The sequence below is a fragment of the Ascaphus truei genome, chromosome 8 (genome assembly GCF_040206685.1).
Source record: "Ascaphus truei isolate aAscTru1 chromosome 8, aAscTru1.hap1, whole genome shotgun sequence".
Taxonomy (NCBI): Eukaryota; Metazoa; Chordata; class Amphibia; order Anura; family Ascaphidae; genus Ascaphus; species Ascaphus truei.
Genome location: NC_134490.1, coordinates 76285430 through 76306532, shown reverse-complemented (window position 1 = coordinate 76306532; position 21103 = coordinate 76285430). Strand labels below are relative to the sequence as shown.

General features: G+C 46.5%; 1 protein-coding gene across 1 annotated transcript in view; it reads left to right on the top strand.

Annotated features, from left to right (window-relative positions):
* The window catches only part of DNTT (DNA nucleotidylexotransferase), a 257582-nt gene that overhangs the window by 218461 nt on the left and 18018 nt on the right, over positions 1–21103 (top strand). The window contains exon 9 of the mRNA XM_075613065.1: positions 453–707. Within this exon, the coding sequence (XP_075469180.1) occupies positions 453–707 (255 nt within the window). The remainder of the gene's footprint in view (positions 1–452; positions 708–21103) is intronic.

Genomic DNA, 21103 nt, shown 5'->3' with positions numbered 1-21103 from the left:
TAAAAGAATAGTGCGACGTTTCGAACCATTGTCCAGCACATGATTCAGATCAATCATTTTCACCATAGCTCATGTTGACTGGAACACAACCAGCAGCCAAAGAGTTGAGTTCTTGAGTGCTGCTCAAGTCATTCTCAAACTTGTGATTTTGTTGCTTTCTTCCTTGTTTTGCTTGTGTTTATACAGTATTTGCTGCACATGTGATGGTCTGTTCCATGAAGGACAAATCACCAGCACGTGCAACATAACCTGCTAATTGATGACTGATGTGGTTTTATTATGAGAGATGGAACCTTTATTCATATTTGGCCCTTTGTGATCTAAAGCAATAACATTATATAACTATGAGCATATAATTATGATGATTAATAATAATAATAATAATAATACTTTTTACCACTTTACACATGTATGAATACTATTTTATAAATATAAATGTATTTTATTTCAAGGGACTGCTTCTTTTTTTTGACATCATTGAATCAACATTTGATGAAACAAAACTTCCTAGTAGAAGAGTCGATGCACTTGATCATTTTCAGAAATGCTTCGCAATTCTGAAACTTCAAAAGAGAAGAGTGAACATTGTCAGTTGTAATGATTCCAGCGAGACGGAGAGCAGAAGCTGGAAGGCTGTTCGACTGGATTTGGTGATCACTCCTTATGAACAATACGCCTATGCTCTTCTTGGATGGACAGGTTCCCGGGTAAGAGCGCTCATTTATGTGTTCCTGTCAATAATACAAAATAAAAAGGGCCATGTACTGAATAGCTGTTCTGTTAGTGTTCATTATCCAAACCATATGGGTCAGATCCATAGAGGTCCGCTAACTCAGGTCACACAATGTCATGTTACCAAAATCAGCAATGGACATTATTTTCCCTAATGTTGACGTATGTCAACAAAGCTAATAATATAACGAAACAATGGCTATTGTTCAACACATTAGCATAGGCTTATGGTCATGTTAAATTAATACAACCTTGCATTAGATTCAAATAATGTGGCGCTACATATGTCTTACCTAAAGGCGGCATTTCCATTCAGACATGAAGTGGGGCGCAGGGAGAGTTAAGTATTTTCGGGTTACATGAGAAATCTATTTTTGTACCCATTGACTTGTACACTTCCCCAAACACTCCTTTATACAATACGTGGTGAGATACCTGCGCACAACACAGAACATTCCTGGGATACGTGGAAAATAGGCTCATTTGAATTATCAAAGTATATTCAAATGAATATTTTGCATATAATTATCACTAAGATCCGTTATAGTTATTGCAGTGTCCTTTGCATCTGAAGATAAGGACATAACGTTATGTTATTGAGCTGTGAAGGTGCACGTGAAGGCATTACGCGATACTGTATCTAACAAATGTAACCAGACTGGTTGTCTCCGGCAGGATTAACGCGGAGGGGGAGCCCGATCCGGAAGCATGGACCCCCTGCAGCAATGTCATAGCCGGCAGTGCCCCCGGAGCCGCGGCTCTTTACTGTTTCAGCCGCCACTCCGGAGACGAGGAGTCTGGCTACATCTGTAGGTTAACATCATATTAACTCACTTAGCAGAGCTCTGTGAATATGGGCATATGATGGTTAGTAGAGCTAATGTTCAGCATTGCTTGGGGAATAACCTCATATATTCTTCAAATATTATTATAGCCATACAGGTAAAGGAGGCATCATGTATGTATGCAAGTGATGCACTTTGATTAGGTATGCTGTTGTAATATACAGTAGTTTGTAGTAATCATCATCTAACATACTAATGCAGGAGTGGCCAACTCCAGTCCTCAAGAGTCACCAACAGGTCAGGTGTTAAGATTATCCCTGCTTCAGCACAGGTGGCTCAATCAGTGGCTCGGTCGTTGACTTGAGCTAACTGTGCTGAAGCAGGGATATTCTTAAAACCTGACCTGTCGGTGGCCCTTGAGGACTAGAGTTGGACACTCCTGTACTAATGCAAGTAAATGTGAAGCTCCATTGTTATAAATCATGAACTACTTTGGAATATTGTAAAACAGATCATGTCTATCCACAGATTTATTATCTTAAAAAACAAGTGATTTTATTATATAGGATAAATATTCTTCGGAAGGCCACTACTCCAGAGCACGTCACCTACTGCATTCTAATGTTATTTCTCCTGTCGTAATTATTGTGATATTGTTCAGATGTATTCCACAAGCCTTTTTCAAGCATTATTGCAGGATGATTTTTAGCAAATAATTGACATAAACATTGAAGATCCTATTGGACTTACCCACTACAAATATTGTTCTTTCTGTTGGGTAACAATTTCTTTAAAGTTGGCGTTTTAAATCTAGTACGCATCTTAAATTGTTACTACTTTTGTTGTGGATATTATAGAAGTGGGATAGTTTTCATTTAGATTGTACTGTATGTGCAGAGCCGCTTTAAATATATAGTGTGTATCTGTTAAGCATGTTAGCTCACTCTAAAACCATCTCTGCATGATGTTGGGCAAGTCCATTAATTCCCCGTGCCATCAGGTACTCATGATTAAATTGTGAGTTCTTGTGGGAGTAGAACACTTTGTGATACCAGAGTTCTGTACTGTACAGAGTTATGATCGTGTGCTCTATAGCCGCTGTAGTCACATACTCCCCCAAACAGATGTAAAATTGCTCAAAGCCTTTCATCTGTTGAGCATTTTCAGTAATTAGAGCTGTGCAGAAAGGCAGAATGTAACGTCTCTAATTTCCAAAGAACGGGAATATAACTGCAGCTACGACGTGGTTGAACGCAGATCCAGTTCTGATTTATTACTTGCACTTAATAAGCTTGTAATCACACATCGTGTTATATATATACAGTAACAGCTGGTTGGGTAACAGGAACAGAGGCATAGGAGAGATATAAGAGATATGTATATTGAAGAGAAAAGTGGTGAATAGATTTTACCACAAGTCCCCTTACAGCCCATTCATGTGAATGAGCAGTAAGGAGTCTTCCAGGTTTGCACCACTAGTCAATCTGGACCTTACATTTCCATTTTCTGAGTTCTTCTAGATTGTAATCTCATTGGGACAGGAACCTCCTTCCTAATGTCTCAGTTTGTCATAACCTATGTGTACTCTTTTGTCACACCATCATATTGTCCCCCCTTCCACATGTACTGGGCTTCTGATTATGTTGGTGCCATACAAATAAAAGATAATAATAGTAATACTCTGCAATAAACTTTAGGTTAAATCAGAAAAACAATCATCAGACACACAAGTAGGAGAGTTTTGTGTTATATAATACAACACACTAGTACATTTAGGGGCCCATTCACTAAACAGTGATAAATGGTTTATAGTACTATCAATGCCCTTATAGCGTGAAACTGCCTGCTTTGCTATTCACTAAACCGTGATAACAGGGCAGTGTCATGCTCTAATGGCTTTTTAACAAGCTTTAACACTCTGACCAAAAAAAGGCCAAAATCACCTTTTTTTTGCCAGTAAATGCTATTCACTAAGCTGTGATAAGCAAATCGAACTTTAACATTTTGCAATATTTCGGCGCCAGCTAAAGATATTGCAAGATGCATAAAAGCATTTTCTTTTATTTTTACTGCACAGGATTGATACCGGAAGTCGGCGCTAACCCGGCCATCCCTCCCCCGGAGACCATTGGGGACCCTGGAGATGTGCAGGACCCCGGAGATTCGGGGCCCCCAGGTCTCTGGGTGTTCCCACCAGCCTCCGGTATCAATCCTATGCAATAATAATAATAACATTGCAGCCAGTTTCATTACCTTAGCGGCTACCTCTAAGGTAGCGAAAGGGTTAAATAGCAGGCACTGCATAGTTATTGGTACAGGGGGTGGGTGAAGCTTGTAGTTGCCCCAGGGTGGGTGTTTAGGCTTTTGCGGGAGGGTGGCAGTAGAATTTAGCCTCTTTATTACCTTAGCGGTTACAATTGCTAAGGCAGTTAATCCTCCGGACGCGGAGAATTTAAAAATGGTGTGGATACTGGCACACCATACCGGGGCCTGTATCTAGGGAAGTAGGGGTTCCCGAGGCTGAAATCAAAGCAGACCCCCTGCTCCCGCACACTAATATTAAAATAAATATGTAAACAGCACTATCACCTATAAGAGCCGTGCATGGAGACGCAGCGTCTCCGTGCAGCTCTTCCAGGCTGTAGCTTCAATCAGTTGCCGAGCGATAGGACTTGGAAACAAAAGAAACGACAAGTCATTCGATGCGGCATTTTTTGACCGCACTTTAAAAAAATTGTTATAAAAACTGTTATTTTTTTCTTTGTGAATACCGTTTGACCCACATGTTTTAAAGCACGATAAAACAACGTGAAGTCAATCAGCTATGCACTGGTTTTATCACTGTTTAGTGAATATGCCCCTTAGTGTGTGTGTAGAATCTATCCACATAGAATGAATGACCCAGGAGGTCCTTCTATACTATGTTTTCAAGCTTCTTTTAACATGGTTTATCTCAATAGTGTAGACAGACCAGTGTGGTTCAACCAGGGTTCCCCGGGCCTCCCTATAGGGTTCCCTGCAATTTTCTGGGCATTTGAAAATTGTATTAAATATAGAAGAATTTACAATGCATCTGATCATAGTTGCTATTGGAGAGGGTTGGGGTCCCTCAGAATTTCACTTAGGGTTCCTTAACCAAAGAAAGGTTGGAAACGCTGGTGTAGACAACACCCTTTTTACCCATTGAGTGCCTGAGGGGCCGTAGCAGCAGAGTGCCAAGGGCCCTCCAATCATGTGATTGCTTCTCTGAAGCGGTCACGTGATCACCCCATCACTAATGATCGGACAAAAGGGTAGGAGTCATCCCCTTTCCATTCTTCATCAGTGTAGATCGAGGACTCCATCTCCCTTAGCAAAACGAGCCGCCATTTTCTGATGTAGCCATTACGTTATGTGGGGCCCATGACACAGTGGCTACATCAGAAAATGGCGTACCAGACCCCATAACATAGCAAAGAAATATGAAAGAACAGCAGCGCACAGCCATGGGAGCCAGGTTGAAAATGTAATAAATATATATATTTATTAATTAAACATCACCCAAAGGAGGTGTAAGAACCATCCTCTGATGTAGCCACTATGTCATTGGCCCAGGAGTCCAGACCCCATGACATAGTAGCTACGTCTTTGAGCCCTTAAAAGGTTAAATAACCACCAAGTGCGGATTAAGATATTCATCATATATTTTAATCCAGTGCAGTGCCTTTCTCAACAGCAAGAACGCATAGATTAGTTTGCAGTCGCCCCACTGTATGAATATGACATCTATCATATCCTCAGAAATGTATCAGCAATTTCCATGACCCATACTGCCTACAGTAATCTGCTATCTACTTGCAATGTCCCTTTGAAAACATTAGGTTACTTTATGCCTTCAATTAATTGCATTTTAAATTAAATCTGCAGCTCAGTATATCAGTTGTCCTCATTATATCAATGTGTATTATCTCTAATTTTTTCTTTTTGATTTAGACCATATTCTTTATTTGAAATGAAATAAAAAAATATTTTACACACATGCACATGCACACAGACGCACACAGACGCACACAGACGCACACAGATGCACACAGACGCACACAGACGCACACAGACGCACACAGACACACACAGACACACACACACAAACACACACACACACCATGGTGGATTTAACATTTTAAATGTGTCTGTCTGTGTCTCTGTCTGTCTGTGTCTCTGTGTGTCTGTGTCTCTGTCTGTCTGTGTCTCTGTCTGTCTGTGTCTCTGTCTGTTTCTCTGTCTGTGTCTCACTGTGTCTCTGTCTGTCTGGCGGTCTCTCTCCTGTTTGGCGGTCTCTCTCCTGTCTGGCGGTCTCTCTCCTGTCTGGCGGTCTCTCTCCTGTCTGGCGGTCTCTCTCCTGTCTGGTGGTCTCTCTCCTGTCTGACGGTCTCTCTCCTGTCTCCTATCTGTCTGTTTGTCTGTCTCTCGTCAGTCTACCGGTCTGTCTGCCGGTCTGTCTCTCCGGTCTGTCTCTCCGGTTCTGTCTCTCCGGCTCTGTCTCTCCGGTCTGTCTCTCCGGTCTGTCTCTCCGGCCTGTCTCTCAGGCCTGTCTCTCAGGCCTGTCTCTCCGGCCTGTCTCTCCGGCCTGTCTCTCCGGCCTGTCTCTCCCGTTTTTTCTTACAAATATAACTGTTAAGTAATCATATCTAAAGCATATGAAATCACTTGGCTATTCACAAAAGTTTTGGGCTCCTATAAATATGGGAATTGTAAGGCCTGTCAATTCATGAAGCCCAATAAACAATTCCTTGAATCACATAGTATGCGTACCCATACTATCAATCATTTCAATTGCAAGACCTATGGTGCCAAATACCTGCTTACAGATGTAGCAGACGTTACTGGGTATATAGGATACAACAACATGGGTGGTAACTTTTTTCCCCTGATGAAGCTCCTCCCCGGAGTACAATGCAAGTCGGGCAAAAGTGATGTCACAGCAGCGACATTGTCTGGAAAGGGCAGTGGAGGGATGTACAGTAGGTTATCGTACTGGTGAGGCAGGGAATGATGTCATTTTATACTTAACAGATATCCTCAGAAATGATATACTATGCTTCTCCAACTGAGGAACTTCCTATTAACATGATGCTTATGACTTTTGAAATGACTAGGGAGATGATGTATTTCCAGTGCTACCTAGCACTAGAATAACGATCTTCTGGCAATCAGAGTTCTATTTGTTGATACTGCAGCTGCCGCCAGTCAGGTTAGCCATGTTGTCTTTATATTTGTAGGCAGCTGTACCTATTGCTACTTTTTATTTTTCTGAATTTGTAATAGGCAGGCAGCTAGGGCCGCAGAAAGATTTCCTGCTCCCCCTCCCCCCCCCCCTCATCGGCAGCGGAGGCCTTGCGAGCCCTCCCCTTTCAAACCTGTATTACTCTCCCCCCTGTTTCTAATTTCCCCCCCTTCTTTCTCACTCACTCTCCTTCCTCCCTCTCTTACACCCTTGTCTTCTCTCTCACCACTCCGCTATCACTCAATTACCCCCTCTCACTCAATCCCCCCATTCCTCACACTCTTTTACCCCTCCTCCCTTGGTCGCACACACAATTTCCCCCAATACCCATACAATTACCCCTCCTATAAAACCCCACCAATACACACACACTATCCTTCCCAATACAAAACTACCCCCCAAATACAGACACCACTACACTCCCCAACAGGTACAAACACCACTACCCTCCCAATTACAATTACCACTCCCCCAAATACAATTCCCATTCTCCGCAACTACACTTACCATCCCCTGCAAATACACTTGCCACAGCCCCCCAGAAATACACTTACCACTTACCTCTGGTTGCCGCCGGTGCCACCCCAGCTGCTGTTGCCTCGCCCCAGACCGGGCCTCTGTCTCCCGTCGGTGTGCACCGGAAGCTGACCCTGACTTCCGGATGCACCCAGGTTGGAGGGTGAGAGAGGCCTGGTGTGGGAAGAGGAGGCAGCAGCTGAGGAGAGCCGGGGCCCAGCAGCGGCAACCAGAGACCCGGCCAATGGGCCCTGGCTCTCCTCAGCGGCTGACTCCTCCCACGCCGGTCTTCCCTCTTTACAACCAGTGCGCGCCGAAATCTTGGTGCACCCGGAAGTCAGGCTCTGCTTCCGGCACACACCAGTTGGAGAGAGAGAACCAGCGTGGGACAATGCAGCAGCTGACGAGAGCCAGGCCCGGCGGCAGCAATCAGAGTTCCGGCAGCCGGGCCTGCTGCAGTTACCAGGCCCGGGACACTAGTCCTGGTTCTCCCCCCCCCCCACTGTCGGCGGCCCTGAAATCAGCTGTCACATTGTTGCAATATAATTAGGTGAAACATAGACGCAGTCAGGCCCTGAGATATTTTAAGGGCTCTTTGAATAAATGTAACTTACATTGCAACAACAAACTTTGCAAAGAAGATATTTACCTCCATAATACAGTCAGTGAGGTAGCCGATGCAGCAATAAATATAGAGCTCCCTGTCTGGAGCTATTAAAGATTCTTTGTCACTTCAATTAAAAATAGCACTTGTGTGCACATTCACATGTCTCAGACAGGTCTGCAATTCTTCCTCTGGCCATTATCTTTTTGCATACAATGCTTTCATTGCAGCCAGGAATTCTGGGTAATGTCATGAAAATTCAAAGAACCATGAAAACACAAAAATCATTACACTGCCTTCCCACTCTGTCTAGGATTTTGATTTTATATGAGAGTTTTGGGTTTATTATTTTTTTTTCTACATAGTTGCTTTCTTTTTATATCTAATAAAGGTTATGTTTTAAATACTGTAGCAGGTTGGCTGACTACAATGTATATAGTTATATACTGTAACTCTCTAAATACACTTCCTCTTATTCCACACCCAACCATGTTCATCTCCTAAAGGTGGTACTTGGACTCATACCTTTGCTGTTGTAAAGTATATAAGAGATCGAAAAACTCCTTAAATGTCATACAAAGTAAACCATAACATGTCAAGTGACATAGTTACATAGTACATGAGGTTGAAAAAAGACATGCGTCCATCAAGTTCAACTTATGCTAAATGTAGACAGATTTTAACCTATATCAATACTTACTTATTGATCCAGAGGAAGGCAAACAAAAAACCCCAGTGTCAGATCATCCAATGATACAGTAGAGGCAACTCTTATTCTAACAAAAACCAGTGGCAATTCCCCCAAAAACCCAGGAAACACCCAGGTACATTCTGAATACATGCCTTAAACTTTCCTTAAACTATCCCCAGCATTTCTGCATTGATTAATGGCCTATCAGATTAACAGCGGGGCTCCCTGGCAGTCCCATTCAAACTGAATTGGACTGCCAGGGATCCCTGCTGTGTTAATCCTATGGGTCGTTAGTCAATGCAGAAATGCCTTAAACATGCCTCAAACTAGCCCAGAACATACCCAGCACATACCCAGCACATACCCAGAATGTAACCCGGCTAGTTTACGGCAAATGTTAGAATAAACGTTGCCTCTACTGTATCTCATAAGGGGAAAAATTAATTCCTTCCTGACTCCAAGAATTGGCAATCGGATAACTCCCTGGATCAACATCCTTCCCATGTTTACTTATTTGGTATATCCCTGTATACCTTTCCCTTCTAAAAAGATGTCCAACCTTTTTTTGAACAAATCTATTGTATCTGCCATCACAGTCTCCATGGTTAATGAATTCCATATTATAACCGCCCTTACTGTAAAGAATCCTTTCCTTTGTTGCTGGTGAAATCTCCTTTCCTCCAACCTTAAGGAATGGCCCCTGAGTCCTTTGTACTACCCGTGGGATGAATACAGTAGTTCTTTTTAAAGCTCCTTGTACTGTCCCCGAATATATTTTTATATAGTTACCATATCCCCTTCTTAGACGCCTCTTTTCTTATATAAATAAATCTAATTTAGCTAGCCTCTCCTCATAAATTAGATTATTGTCCATCCCCTTTATTAATTTGGTGGCTCGTCTCTGAACTCGCTCTAGTGCCATAATGTCTTTTCTAAGGAGTGGTGCCCAAAATTGTACTCCATATTCAAGGTGTGGTCTTACTAATGCTTTGTAAAGGGGCATAATTATGTTTACTTCCCTTCCATCCATTGCCCGATTAATGCAAGATAAGATCTTGTTTGCCTTTGCAGCTACTGCATGACTTTGGGCACTATTGCTAAGCCTACTGTCTACCAGCACTCCTAAATCCTTCTCCATCAAGGATTCTCCCAATTTATCCCCATTAATTTGTAGGTCAGATATTTTTTTTGTGCTAATAAAAGAAAAAAAAAACTGTTTTCAGATGCAGACATTTATACATCTCATAATATGTACATTGGGTAACTACTCCCCGGTTTGTTGCGAAACCACTCCACTAATTGCAGACTGGTGCATATGAGGTTAAATTGGACAGAAATACATTGATACATTAAATGTGCAATCCAAGCAATATCCTACATGTGTATTCTTCAACACGTAATGCCATTTTTAATGAGTTTTCATTCACTGAGACTCCTAAGATTTCTATAGCAGGCTTTAGCACACATACCCCAGCAGTGCAAGATCTTTGTACCACTTTCCTGTCTGTGATCATTCGTTGCCAATATTCCCAGCAGTTTAAATTGCGAACTGGAACACTAGATAATGCTACATTAGTAATACAAGATTACATTGTAGCTGCTGAGTTAAGACTGGAGAGATATATCCAAAGGCGGATATAAGAAGTCCCCGGTTGTGGCGCACTGCAGACCTTTAGATTATAATGCGGTCAGAGGTAGCAAAAAAAAATATGATAAAATCAATTTTATTAACATAATAGGTATATTTTAAAAATAGACACATAGCCAAGTAAGGGTATATGTCTATATGTTGAAGTCTATCAGTTATTCCATTCACATACTTTTGGAATGTACATAGCGAGTAGTCTAGACCGGTAAGTCACCAGTGTAAAAAATGGTCCAAAGTTGTATTCTGAGCTGCCTATCTCACACTGGTATGTGTAGGCACTAGTGTTTTAGTAGGAGTTTTATGTCCTGTATCAGGCTGCGCGTGCTTCACATTGGTCTGCCAGAATAGTGGTATATATAACTACCTAGTTGGAAGATGAAGGTAGATATATGGGGAAGCTTTAACCATTGGTATGCTGGGCTAGTAGTTATTGACCGTAAATCTGTAATCCTATGGTAAACAAGTAATGTGTATAATGTTAGCAATTCCTCGTTAGGGGATACAGGCAGACAGGTAGGGATGTGGATCCTAAATAAGTGGTGACTCAATCTAATCTAGTACAATGATGGGGGAGTGTTATGAGTTATCGTAGTATCCCTGGTGCGTGTACTGTCTTCCCAGTCTTGCTGTGCATGCGTCGCAGCTCCTTCGTGGGTATCGTGTTGTTGTGACCAGGGAAAGAAGCAAGAAAACCGCGGGGTAAGTATATCTAGATCACTAAATGAATCAATTGTTTTGGCTAGATTGGCGTAAGGCTAGGGGTCACAAATTCACTTTGTTTATATAGTAATTCCGTTAACATGTCTGACTGCGCATGCGTTGCGCTCAATGCATAAACTCCCGTTTTAATTCTACCAGAGAGAGGGGTGGAAGTCAAGAGGGATTAGTTTGTCTCAAAGTCTCTATAACTAGGATTCTCCACCTCTCTGTCTAGAGTGTTTACACTTTTATTAAATAGGATGTTTGTAGCGTGGCGTTTGCTGTATTCTATAACCGGAGTCTCAATAGATATCTACCATGTAATACTAGCTTCCGTGATTAGTATAGTGTCAGCATTCAGCTTGATGTATAGACAGGGAGGTAAGTATATCTAGATCACTGAATGAATCAATTGTTTTTGCTAGATTGGCGTAAGGCTAGGAGTCACAAATTCACTTTGTTTATATAGTAACTCCGTTAACATGTCCGACTGCGCATGCGTTGCGTTCGATGCAAATCTCCCGTTTTAATTCTACCAGAGAGAGGGGTGAAGGTCAAGAGGGATTAATTTGTCTCAATGTCTCTATAACTAGGATTCTCCACCTCTCCATCTAGAGTGTTTACACTTTAATTAAATAGGATGTTTGTAGCGTGGGGTTTGCTGTATTCTATAATCGGAGCCTCAATAGATATCTACCAGGTAATACCTGCTTCCGTGATTAGAATAGTGTCAGCATTCAGCTTGTTGTATAGACAGGGAGGTGGTGTGCCTCCAGCCTTGGGGGTATTGCCCCGTGCTGAGAGACTTCAAATATAACACACTGCAGGCGGGTCTTCGCCGACAGTGTGTTATATTTGAAGTCTATGTCAGTTAAAGCGTTCTATATTGTAATATGATACCATTGTGCTCATAAAGTCTATGTACAGTTGCGCAGAGAGTGGTCTGTAAACATAAGTGTAACACCTCCCCCCCCCCCAATCGCAGATATGGACCATGTGGGGAAATACACTTGTGCTACCGGGTGTGGTGCGTTCACAGAAGACCTGAACCTCCGCCACTGGGAGCCTGGGGTTACCTGATTCGTCGTACACAGCGCCTCCACCTGTAAGGGTTCCCACCTGAGTGGGATGGTCCTCTTACAGGAACCACAATAATAAGACACGCACACAGTGTATGCTAATAACTGTTTACTATTGCTAATACTAATAACTCCGGTACCTGTATCACACAGCAAGATGCATATAACACACACATGGAAGTACACCGGGTGCACACATCAACCTAGGTATTCCCCAAAGTACCTTATGTCCAAACCCCACCCACGTGTGTTGGAGATAGCGCTATCCCTTGACGTGTTGGTGCACTATTTATAGATACCTGCCCGGGGCTCCAGCCAAGGGTGCCGCTATACAACTTGATTTGGATCCGGCTGATCCGACGTGATGTCCTCCTACGCGTGGGGTGAATTCCGGTGTAGATAATATCACCACAGCTCCGCGCTGTCTGTACCTTGACGGGGATCCGCCTGCAGCCGGCAGGCTGCAGTCACTGCTTGGCGTGGCCTCCAAGAAGATAGTCTCTATATAACTGAGGCTCTGATCCCAGACCCAGGAATCAGGCTGCGCGCCACTGAGTGCTTCCTTAACTAACCAAACAGCTAAAGGGGCAGATCTCCTTCCTTAAGGCCTGTCCCTGAAGCAACCAACACGCTGGGGCAAAGATAATAACTGGGCCAGGGGTATGAGGCCTAGTGTAGAGGCTACTTGCCTCTCTACACGCAGAGCTCCTTCTTCCCCTTCCCAGTCTTCTCTCTCTCCCTGCACTAAAGGACTGCACAGGATCTTTCTCTAAGGGCCTGTCCCTGTGACCACCCACCCTCACTAGTGGGGAGTCAGGGCCTCAGCTCTAGCCTGGGGATTTCTGGCCTAGGGCAGAAGCTCGCAGCTTCTCTGCCCCCCTTCTTTCCCTCTCTGTATCCTCAGCCTGACTGCCTTGTGTGCTTCACAACAATGTATCCAATTCCCTGCTGCAGAGAATCTGCAAGTCTCAGTGGCTGGCTGGTTGCAGGTGACAGGGATCATAGGGCATTCCCCAGAGGCTGCTGGGAGATGTAGTCCACTCAAGACCTCTTTCCTATGGGGACCACGTGCGCGATCTCTCCTGTGCCTGTGCAAAGCTGTAATAGCCGCCACTACGCTTAACTGCGCCTGCGCAACCTCCCAGAGCTCCTGCATACTTGTAATGGCCACCGCTACCCTTGCCAACCTCAGCGCATTGCGCGAACCTCGCGCCAACCACAACATGGCCGCTGCAGCTATCTGTGCATGCGCAACCCTTCATGCATGCGCGAGCATCAGGACCCCGACTGCGCCGGCCCAGATGGTGGCGCCAACCGGGAGAAGTTGCCGTCCCCTTCCCCCACTGCCACAGGGGTAAGGCAGGGGGCAAAGGAAGATCAGGGGAACCGGGGGTGACCCCCTTACATAAGATTATATGGGAGAACTCTCTATGTATACAGCCTAGGAGATCAGCACGGGGCAATACCCCCAAGGCTGGAGGCACACCACCTCCCTATCTATACAATAAGCTGAATGCTGACACTATACTAATCACGGAAGCAGGTATTACCTGGTAGATATCTATTGAGGCTCCGGTTATAGAATACAGCAAACCCCACGCTACAAACATCCTATTTAATAAAAGAGTAAACACTCTAGACGGAGAGGTGGAGAATCCTAGTTATAGAGACATTGAGACAAATTAATCCCTCTTGACTTTCACCCCTCTCTCTGGTAGAATTAAAACGGGAGATTTGCATCGAACGCAACGCATGCTCAGTCGGACATGTTAACGGAGTTACTATATAAACAAAGTGAATTTGTGACCCCTAGCCTTACGCCAATCTAGCAAAAACAATTGATTCATTCAGTGATCTAGATATACTTACCCCGCGGTTTTCTTGCTTCTTCCCCGGGTCACAACAACACGATACCCACGAAGGAGCTGCGACGCATGCACAGCGAGACTTTGAAGACAGTACACGCACCAGGGATACTACGATGACTCATAACACTCCCCCATCATTGTACTAGATTAGAGTGAGTCCCCACTTATTTAGGATCCACATCCCTACCTGTCTGCCTGTATCCCCTAACGAGGAATTGCTAACATTATACACATTACTTGTTTACCATAGGATTACAGATTTACGGTCAATAACTACTAGCCCAGCATACCAATGGTTAAAGCTTCCCCATATATCTACCTTCATCTTCCCACTAGGTAGTTAGATATACCACTATTCTGGCAGACCAATGTGAAGCACGCGCAGCTCGATACAGGACATAAAACTCCTACTAAACCCCTAGTGCCTACACATACCAGTGTGAGATAGGCAGCTCAGAATACAACTTTGGACCATTTTTTACACTGGTGACTTACCGGTCTAGACTACTCGCTATGTACATTCCAAAAGTATGTGAATGGAATAACTGATAGACTTCAACATATAGACATATACCCTTACTTGGCTATGCGATTATTTTTAAAATATACCTATTATGTTAATAAAATTGATTTTATCATATTTTTTTTGCTACCTCTGACCGCATTATACTATAAAGGTCTGCAGTGCGCCACAACCAGGGACTTCTTATATCCGCCTTTGGATATATCTCTCCAGTCTTTACTAGTTTCTCTTCTGGGCAGCACGCAATACCATTAGGGGTTTGGAGCAAGGTTCTTTGTACAGTATTAGCTGCAGAGTTACACTGACTGACTGAAGGATTGATTGACACTGGAAGGCGGCAATCTAGTGAACTAGAAAAACTATTCCTACCGCTATTACCAGTCAGAAATTGATTAACACACACACATTCCCAGCTAGCTCAAACTGCTACACTCACCACATCATGAATATATATTTATGCCAAAATGAGTGCTAATGAGCGTGGCAAATGTATACAACAAAAGACAGGGGTGCCCAATGCTACATTCAATTGACAAACATATATGGTAATAAGTATAAAGTTTAAATACTTCAATACTAATAATAATTACTTGTTTTTTTAGTTAAAACCTTTGGCCAAAGCGTTGTAAGCCTGCATACCAAACGTCAAGGTAAACCAAAAATGCAGGTCCTAACACAAACTGTGAACCATTCCTGTTACCTCTGTATGAGGGGAAGCAACTGCAGTTAGTCTTGTCCATTCAAATTGAATCAATTTCTGACTGGTAACAGTTAAACGGAGGTAGGTGGCACGTCCCCCCAGAGCTCACCCTTCCCCACCTTTTTAACTTGGGAGGTTCTGGCAATTTGCTGAATGGACAACTCACTGCAGTTCCTTCCCCTCATACAGAGGTAACAGGAAGGGTTCACCGTTTTAGTGTTAGGACCTGCATTTTTGGTTTACCTTGACGTTGGTATGCAGGCAAGTATTTAAACTTTATACTTATTACCATGTATGTTTTGTCAATTTGATGTAGCATTTGGCACCCCTGTCTTCTGTTGTATTCGTACTGCTACTCTAATCAGTGCACAAAAATATTCAAATGGGTATATATGTATAAACGTGCAACAATCTATAGATCTACTGGATATGTGTTTAATCAATTATAAATATAATGACCAGTAACAATATTAAGCAGACAACAAACAATACACAGCTGGTGCAGCACTCAAAGTTCCCCCTCCACGAGGGGCAAGTCCATATGTATATAAAAAGTTCAAAATAGTGCGCTCCTCACTAGTGTAAAAGTAGACAAACAGACAAACTCACGTGGAATATACTGTATAAGAGGGAGCAATTTATTTTAAAATGAGACGAGAAAAAACCAAGATGCAATATGTTTGAAAGGTATAAAATATATTGTAAAGCATGTTTCAATTGTAGATATGTCTGATACCTTGGTGGGTTTCAGTCACGAATTGATACAAAAAGGTGGCATCTTTGCCCTGAACTTACAGTATTATAACTATTATATAGTGTATGTGTGTATATATATATACTTTGCCCTGAGGAAGGTCCCGTTGTGAGGACCGAAACGTTGGCGGCCTTGTGTTCCACAATACACTTTTTTGACATCAACCTTGCAGTGTGCTGTCTTCTTTGGTCATCAGGATCCCCTGGTTACCACATGTCTATAAATATATGTAACGGGTTTTCTGAACCGGCCTGACCCACCCAATCTCATATTGGCCCCTGTGGTCTAACCAGTCCCCATTACAGTGTGATGTCTGGTGGTGCACCTGTTGGAAACAGGACTCCTGAGTCTCCCGCATGATGTTGTGTTGGGGATTGCCAACCCAGACAGGCAGCTGAGGTAGTGTGCGTGAGTCCTACCTATATCCAGTGCAGCGCCTCCACCTCATCAGGATCCCAGCATCCGCTTGTGGATGGTCCTGGTGAGGAACTCCTCTGTGGTGCAACCCCCTGCGTAATCACTCCACACTTACACACGAGGGTATCTTTCAACGGGAACATCTTTATTGTTGGATGTGGCTAGCTGCCTTCCACAATGGGTGTATTTAGCCACACATGATTGTCCAGCAGCTTCCCTCTGAAAGGTATATTCCTCCTTGATTAGGGATGCCCTCTCCCCGTAGGGATATCTATCCTGTGCCAGGTCCCTGGTCACAGTCTCATTATCCTGCAGCGTATAATATCAACTCTGAACTCCTCTAACTTTTGATCAGTGCTGTGCCTTATGTATCCTCTGGGGGCTGAAACAACTCTGACCACTAACCGTGGAGTCAGAGCCTGTGACCACTCCCATCCATACATAGGGCACCTCACCAGGGTGTGAGGGCAAACCTCCATGATTACTGCTGGCATGCCCATAACTTACCAGGCCTTACTGTCAGCAGGAGAGATGACTGCAGCCATTTTACAGCATGGCTACATATATATATATATATATATATATATATATATATATATATATATATAGAGTGCTCGACAAATCCGGTCGCCAACTCGCCAGCTGCGATCGGATATTGGCTCGTGGCCAGTAACCTTTCCCCTGCTGTGTAAAAAAAAAATCCCCTGCTCGAAAAAAAAAAAATCGGAGCTGATTGGCTGTGACGCGGGATGGATTTGCCAGGACTTCAAACCGCCCTTTCTGCACGGGTAAGTAATATGGGGGGGCGGGGGGAGTGCGTGCCTCCTCGTGCGTGTCTCCTAGTGCGTGTTTCCTCCTCCTCCATAGTATCCTCTTGTATAATTGTGTCAGCTCCTGCACTGATCCGGTCATGGAGGAGTTTGGACACATGCTTGAGGTGGGGTAAATACACTTTAAATATTTATATATACATTGATACATCTTCCCCCCTCTCTCCGGTGCTCCCGCTGCCCGCGCGGGACGTAACATACTGTAGTAGCGGTGTTTCTCTCTCCCCCCCCCCTCCCTCCGGTGCTACCGCTGCCCGCGCGGGTCTGAGGATGTTGCGGAAGTCAGGGTGTTTCTCTCTCCCCCCCCCCCCCTCCGGTGCTACCGCTGCCCGCGCGGGTCTGAGGATGTTGAAGTAGTCAGGGTGCTTCTCTCTCCCCCCCCCCCCTCCCTCCAATGCTACCGCTGCCCGCGCGGGTCTGAGGATGTTGCAGAAGTCAGGGTGTTTCTCTCTCCCCCCCCTCCCTCCGGTGCTACCGCTGCCCGCGCGGGTCTGAGGGTGTTACAGTAGCCGGTGTCTCTCCCCCCCCCCCTCCCTCCCTCCCTCCCTCCGGTGCTACCGCTGCCCGCGCGGGTCTGAGGGTGTTACAGTAGCTGGTGTCTCTTCCCCCCCCCCTCCCTCCCTCCCTCCCTCCGGTGCTACCGCTGCCACCGCTGCCCGCGCGGGTCTGAGGATGTTGCAGTAGTCAGGGTGCTTCTCTCTCCCCCCCCCCTCCCTCCGGTGCTACCGCTGCCCGCGCGGGTCTGAGGATGTTGCAGTAGTCGGTGTTTCTCTCCCCTCGGTGCTCCCGCCCCGGGCGGCGGGAAGTAGCAGGGTGTTTCTCCTCTCTCCCCTCCGCGCACGTCCCTTCCCGTGTGTGTGTGTGTGGGTATGAGAGTGAGATTGAGTGTTTCTGTGTGTATGGGAGAGATTGAGAGAGTGTGTGTGTGTGTGTGTGTGTATGAGAGAGAGAGATTGAGAGTGTGTGTGTGTGTGTGGGTATGAGAGTGAGATTGAGTGTTTCTGTGTGTATGGGAGAGATTGAGAGAGTGTGTGTGTGTGTGTGTGTATGAGAGAGAGAGAGATTGAGAGTGTGTGTGTGTATATATGGGAGAGAGAGATTGAGAGTGTGTGTGTGTGTGTGTGTGTGTATAGGAGAGAGAGAATGTGTGTGTGCAGGACACCAGAGGTAACCACCCAGTCAGTCACCCCCCCACCCACCCACCCACCCACCCAGTCAGTCAGTCAGTCAGTCACCCCCCCACCCACCCAGTCAGTCAGTCAGTCACCCCCCCACCCACCCAGTCAGTCAGTCAGTCAAGTGTCAGTCAGTCAGTCACCCCCCCACCCAGTCAGTCAGTCAGTCACCCCCCCACCCACCCACCCAGTCAGTCAGTCACCCCCCCACCCACCCAGTCAGTCACCCCCCCACCCACCCAGTCAGTCACCCCCCCACCCAGTCAGTCACCCACCCAGTCAGTCACCCCCCACCCACCCAGTCAGTCAAGTCACCCACCCAGTCACCCCCCCCAGTCACCCAGTCAGTCACCCCACCCCCCCACCCAGTCACCCACCCCCCCACCCAGTCACCCACCCCAGTCACCCAGTCAGTCACCCCACCCCCCCACCCAGTCACCCAGTCAGTCACCGCACCCCCCCACCCAGTCACCCAGTCAGTGATCCCACCCCCCCACCCAGTCACCCAGTCAGTCATCCCACCCCCCCAGTCAGTCACAAATCACCCCCACCCAGTCACCCAGTCAGTCACCCCACCCCCCCACCCAGTCACCCAGTCAGTCATCCCACCCCCCCACCCAGTCACCCAGTCAGTCATCCCACCCCCCCACCCAGTCACCCAGTCAGTTATAAGTCACCCAGTCAGTTAAAAGTCACCCAGTCAGTTATACCACCCCCCCACCCAGTCACCCATCCCACCCCCCCCACCCAGTCACCCAGTCAGTTATCCCACCCCCCCACCCAGTCACCCAGTCAGTTATCCCACCCCCCACCCAGTCACCCAGTCAGTTATCCCACCCCCCCACCCAGTCACCCAGTCAGTCACCCCCCACCCAGTCAGTTACCCCACCCCCCCAGTCAGTCACCCCACCCCCCCACCCAGTCACCCAGTCAGTCACCCCACCCCCCCACCCAGTCACCCAGTCAGTCACCCCACCCCCCCACCCAGTCACCCAGTCAGTCACCCCACCCCCCCACCCAGTCACCCAGTCAGTCATCCCACCCCCCACCCAGTCACCCAGTCAGTCATCCCACCCCCCACCCAGTCACCCAGTCAGTTATAAGTCACCCAGTCAGTTATACCACCCCCCCACCCAGTCACCCATCCCACCCCCCCCACCCAGTCACCCAGTCAGTTATCCCACCCCCCCACCCAGTCACCCAGTCAGTTATCCCACCCCCCACCCAGTCACCCAGTCAGTTATCCCACCCTCCCACCCAGTCACCCAGTCAGTTATCCCACCCTCCCACCCAGTCACCCAGTCAGTTATACCACCCCCCCCACCCAGTCACCCAGTCAGTTATCCCACCCCCCCACCCAGTCACCCAGTCAGTTATCCCACCCCCCACCCAGTCACCCAGTCAGTTATCCCACCCCCCCACCCAGTCACCCAGTCAGTTATCCCACCCCCCCACCCAGTCACCCAGTCAGTTATCCCACCCCCCCACCCAGTCACCCAGTCAGTTATCCCACCCCCCCACCCAGTCACCCAGTCAGTTATCCCACCCCCCCACCCAGTCACCCAGTCAGTTATCCCACCCCCCCACCCAGTCACCCAGTCAGTTATCCCACCCCCCCACCCAGTCACCCAGTCAGTTATCCCACCCCCCCACCCAGTCACCCAGTCAGTTATCCCACCTTCCCACCCAGTCACCCAGTCAGTTATCCCACCCCCCCACCCAGTCACCCAGTCAGTTATCCCACCCCCCCACCCAGTCACCCAGTCAGTTATCCCACCCCCCCACCCAGTCACCCAGTCAGTTATCCCACCCCCCCACCCAGTCACCCAGTCAGTTATCCCACCCCCCCACCCAGTCACCCAGTCAGTTATCCCACCTTCCCACCCAGTCACCCAGTCAGTTATCCCACCCCCCAACCCAGTCAGTTATCCCACCCCCCCACCCAGTCACCCAGTCAGTTAAAGTCTGTCTCTGTCGCTCTCCCCTCTCTGTCTCTGTCGCTCTCCCCTCTCTGTCTCTGTCGCTCTCCCCTCTCTGTCTCTGTCGCTCTCCCCTCTCTGTCTCTGTCGCTCTCCCCTCTCTGTCTCTGTCACTCTCCCCTCTCTGTCTCTGTCGCTCTCCCCTCTCTGTCTTTGTCGCTCTCCCCTCTCTGTCTCCGTCGCTCTCCCCTCTCTGTCGCTCTCCCCTCTCTGTCTCTCTCTGTCTCTCCCCTGTCTGTCTCTCTCTCTCACTCTCTGTCTCTCACCCACACTCTCTCTGTCTCACACTCTGGACCTGGATATTTTATTTACCCTATATATCTTATACTACACCGAAATAACATACTGCTTTCTTCCAGATCTGACTCAAGCTTCACACGGGAGACATCGGAATCCCCCCTAACCCAGAAGACAGGTAGGGAACACATCCCCTCCAATGTATAACATTGCGGGAATGAGGGTACCTGGACATTGAGGGACTGCGGATCAGGTAAGATCCCAGGTGGGATTGCTGCTTTAAATATTGTGAAGCGGGGGCGTCCAGACAATGGTTAAGGGGTACAGGAAACTAGTCACACACACACACACACACGTAACAAGGACTAATTGTAGTATAATGTAATACAATAAATAAACTTATGTCAAAAACGAATGTTCTTACTAGGAATTTACTCAATTTATTTTATTTATGTATTTTTTTTAAAGCGGGGGCGGGACTAGGGGCGGGACTGGGGGCGGGACGGGGGCGGGACTGGGGCGGGACTGGGGCGGGGTTGGGGGCGGGATTAGGTGGCGAGTAGATTTTTTGGTTCGGCGAGTAGATTTTTGGGTGATTTGTCA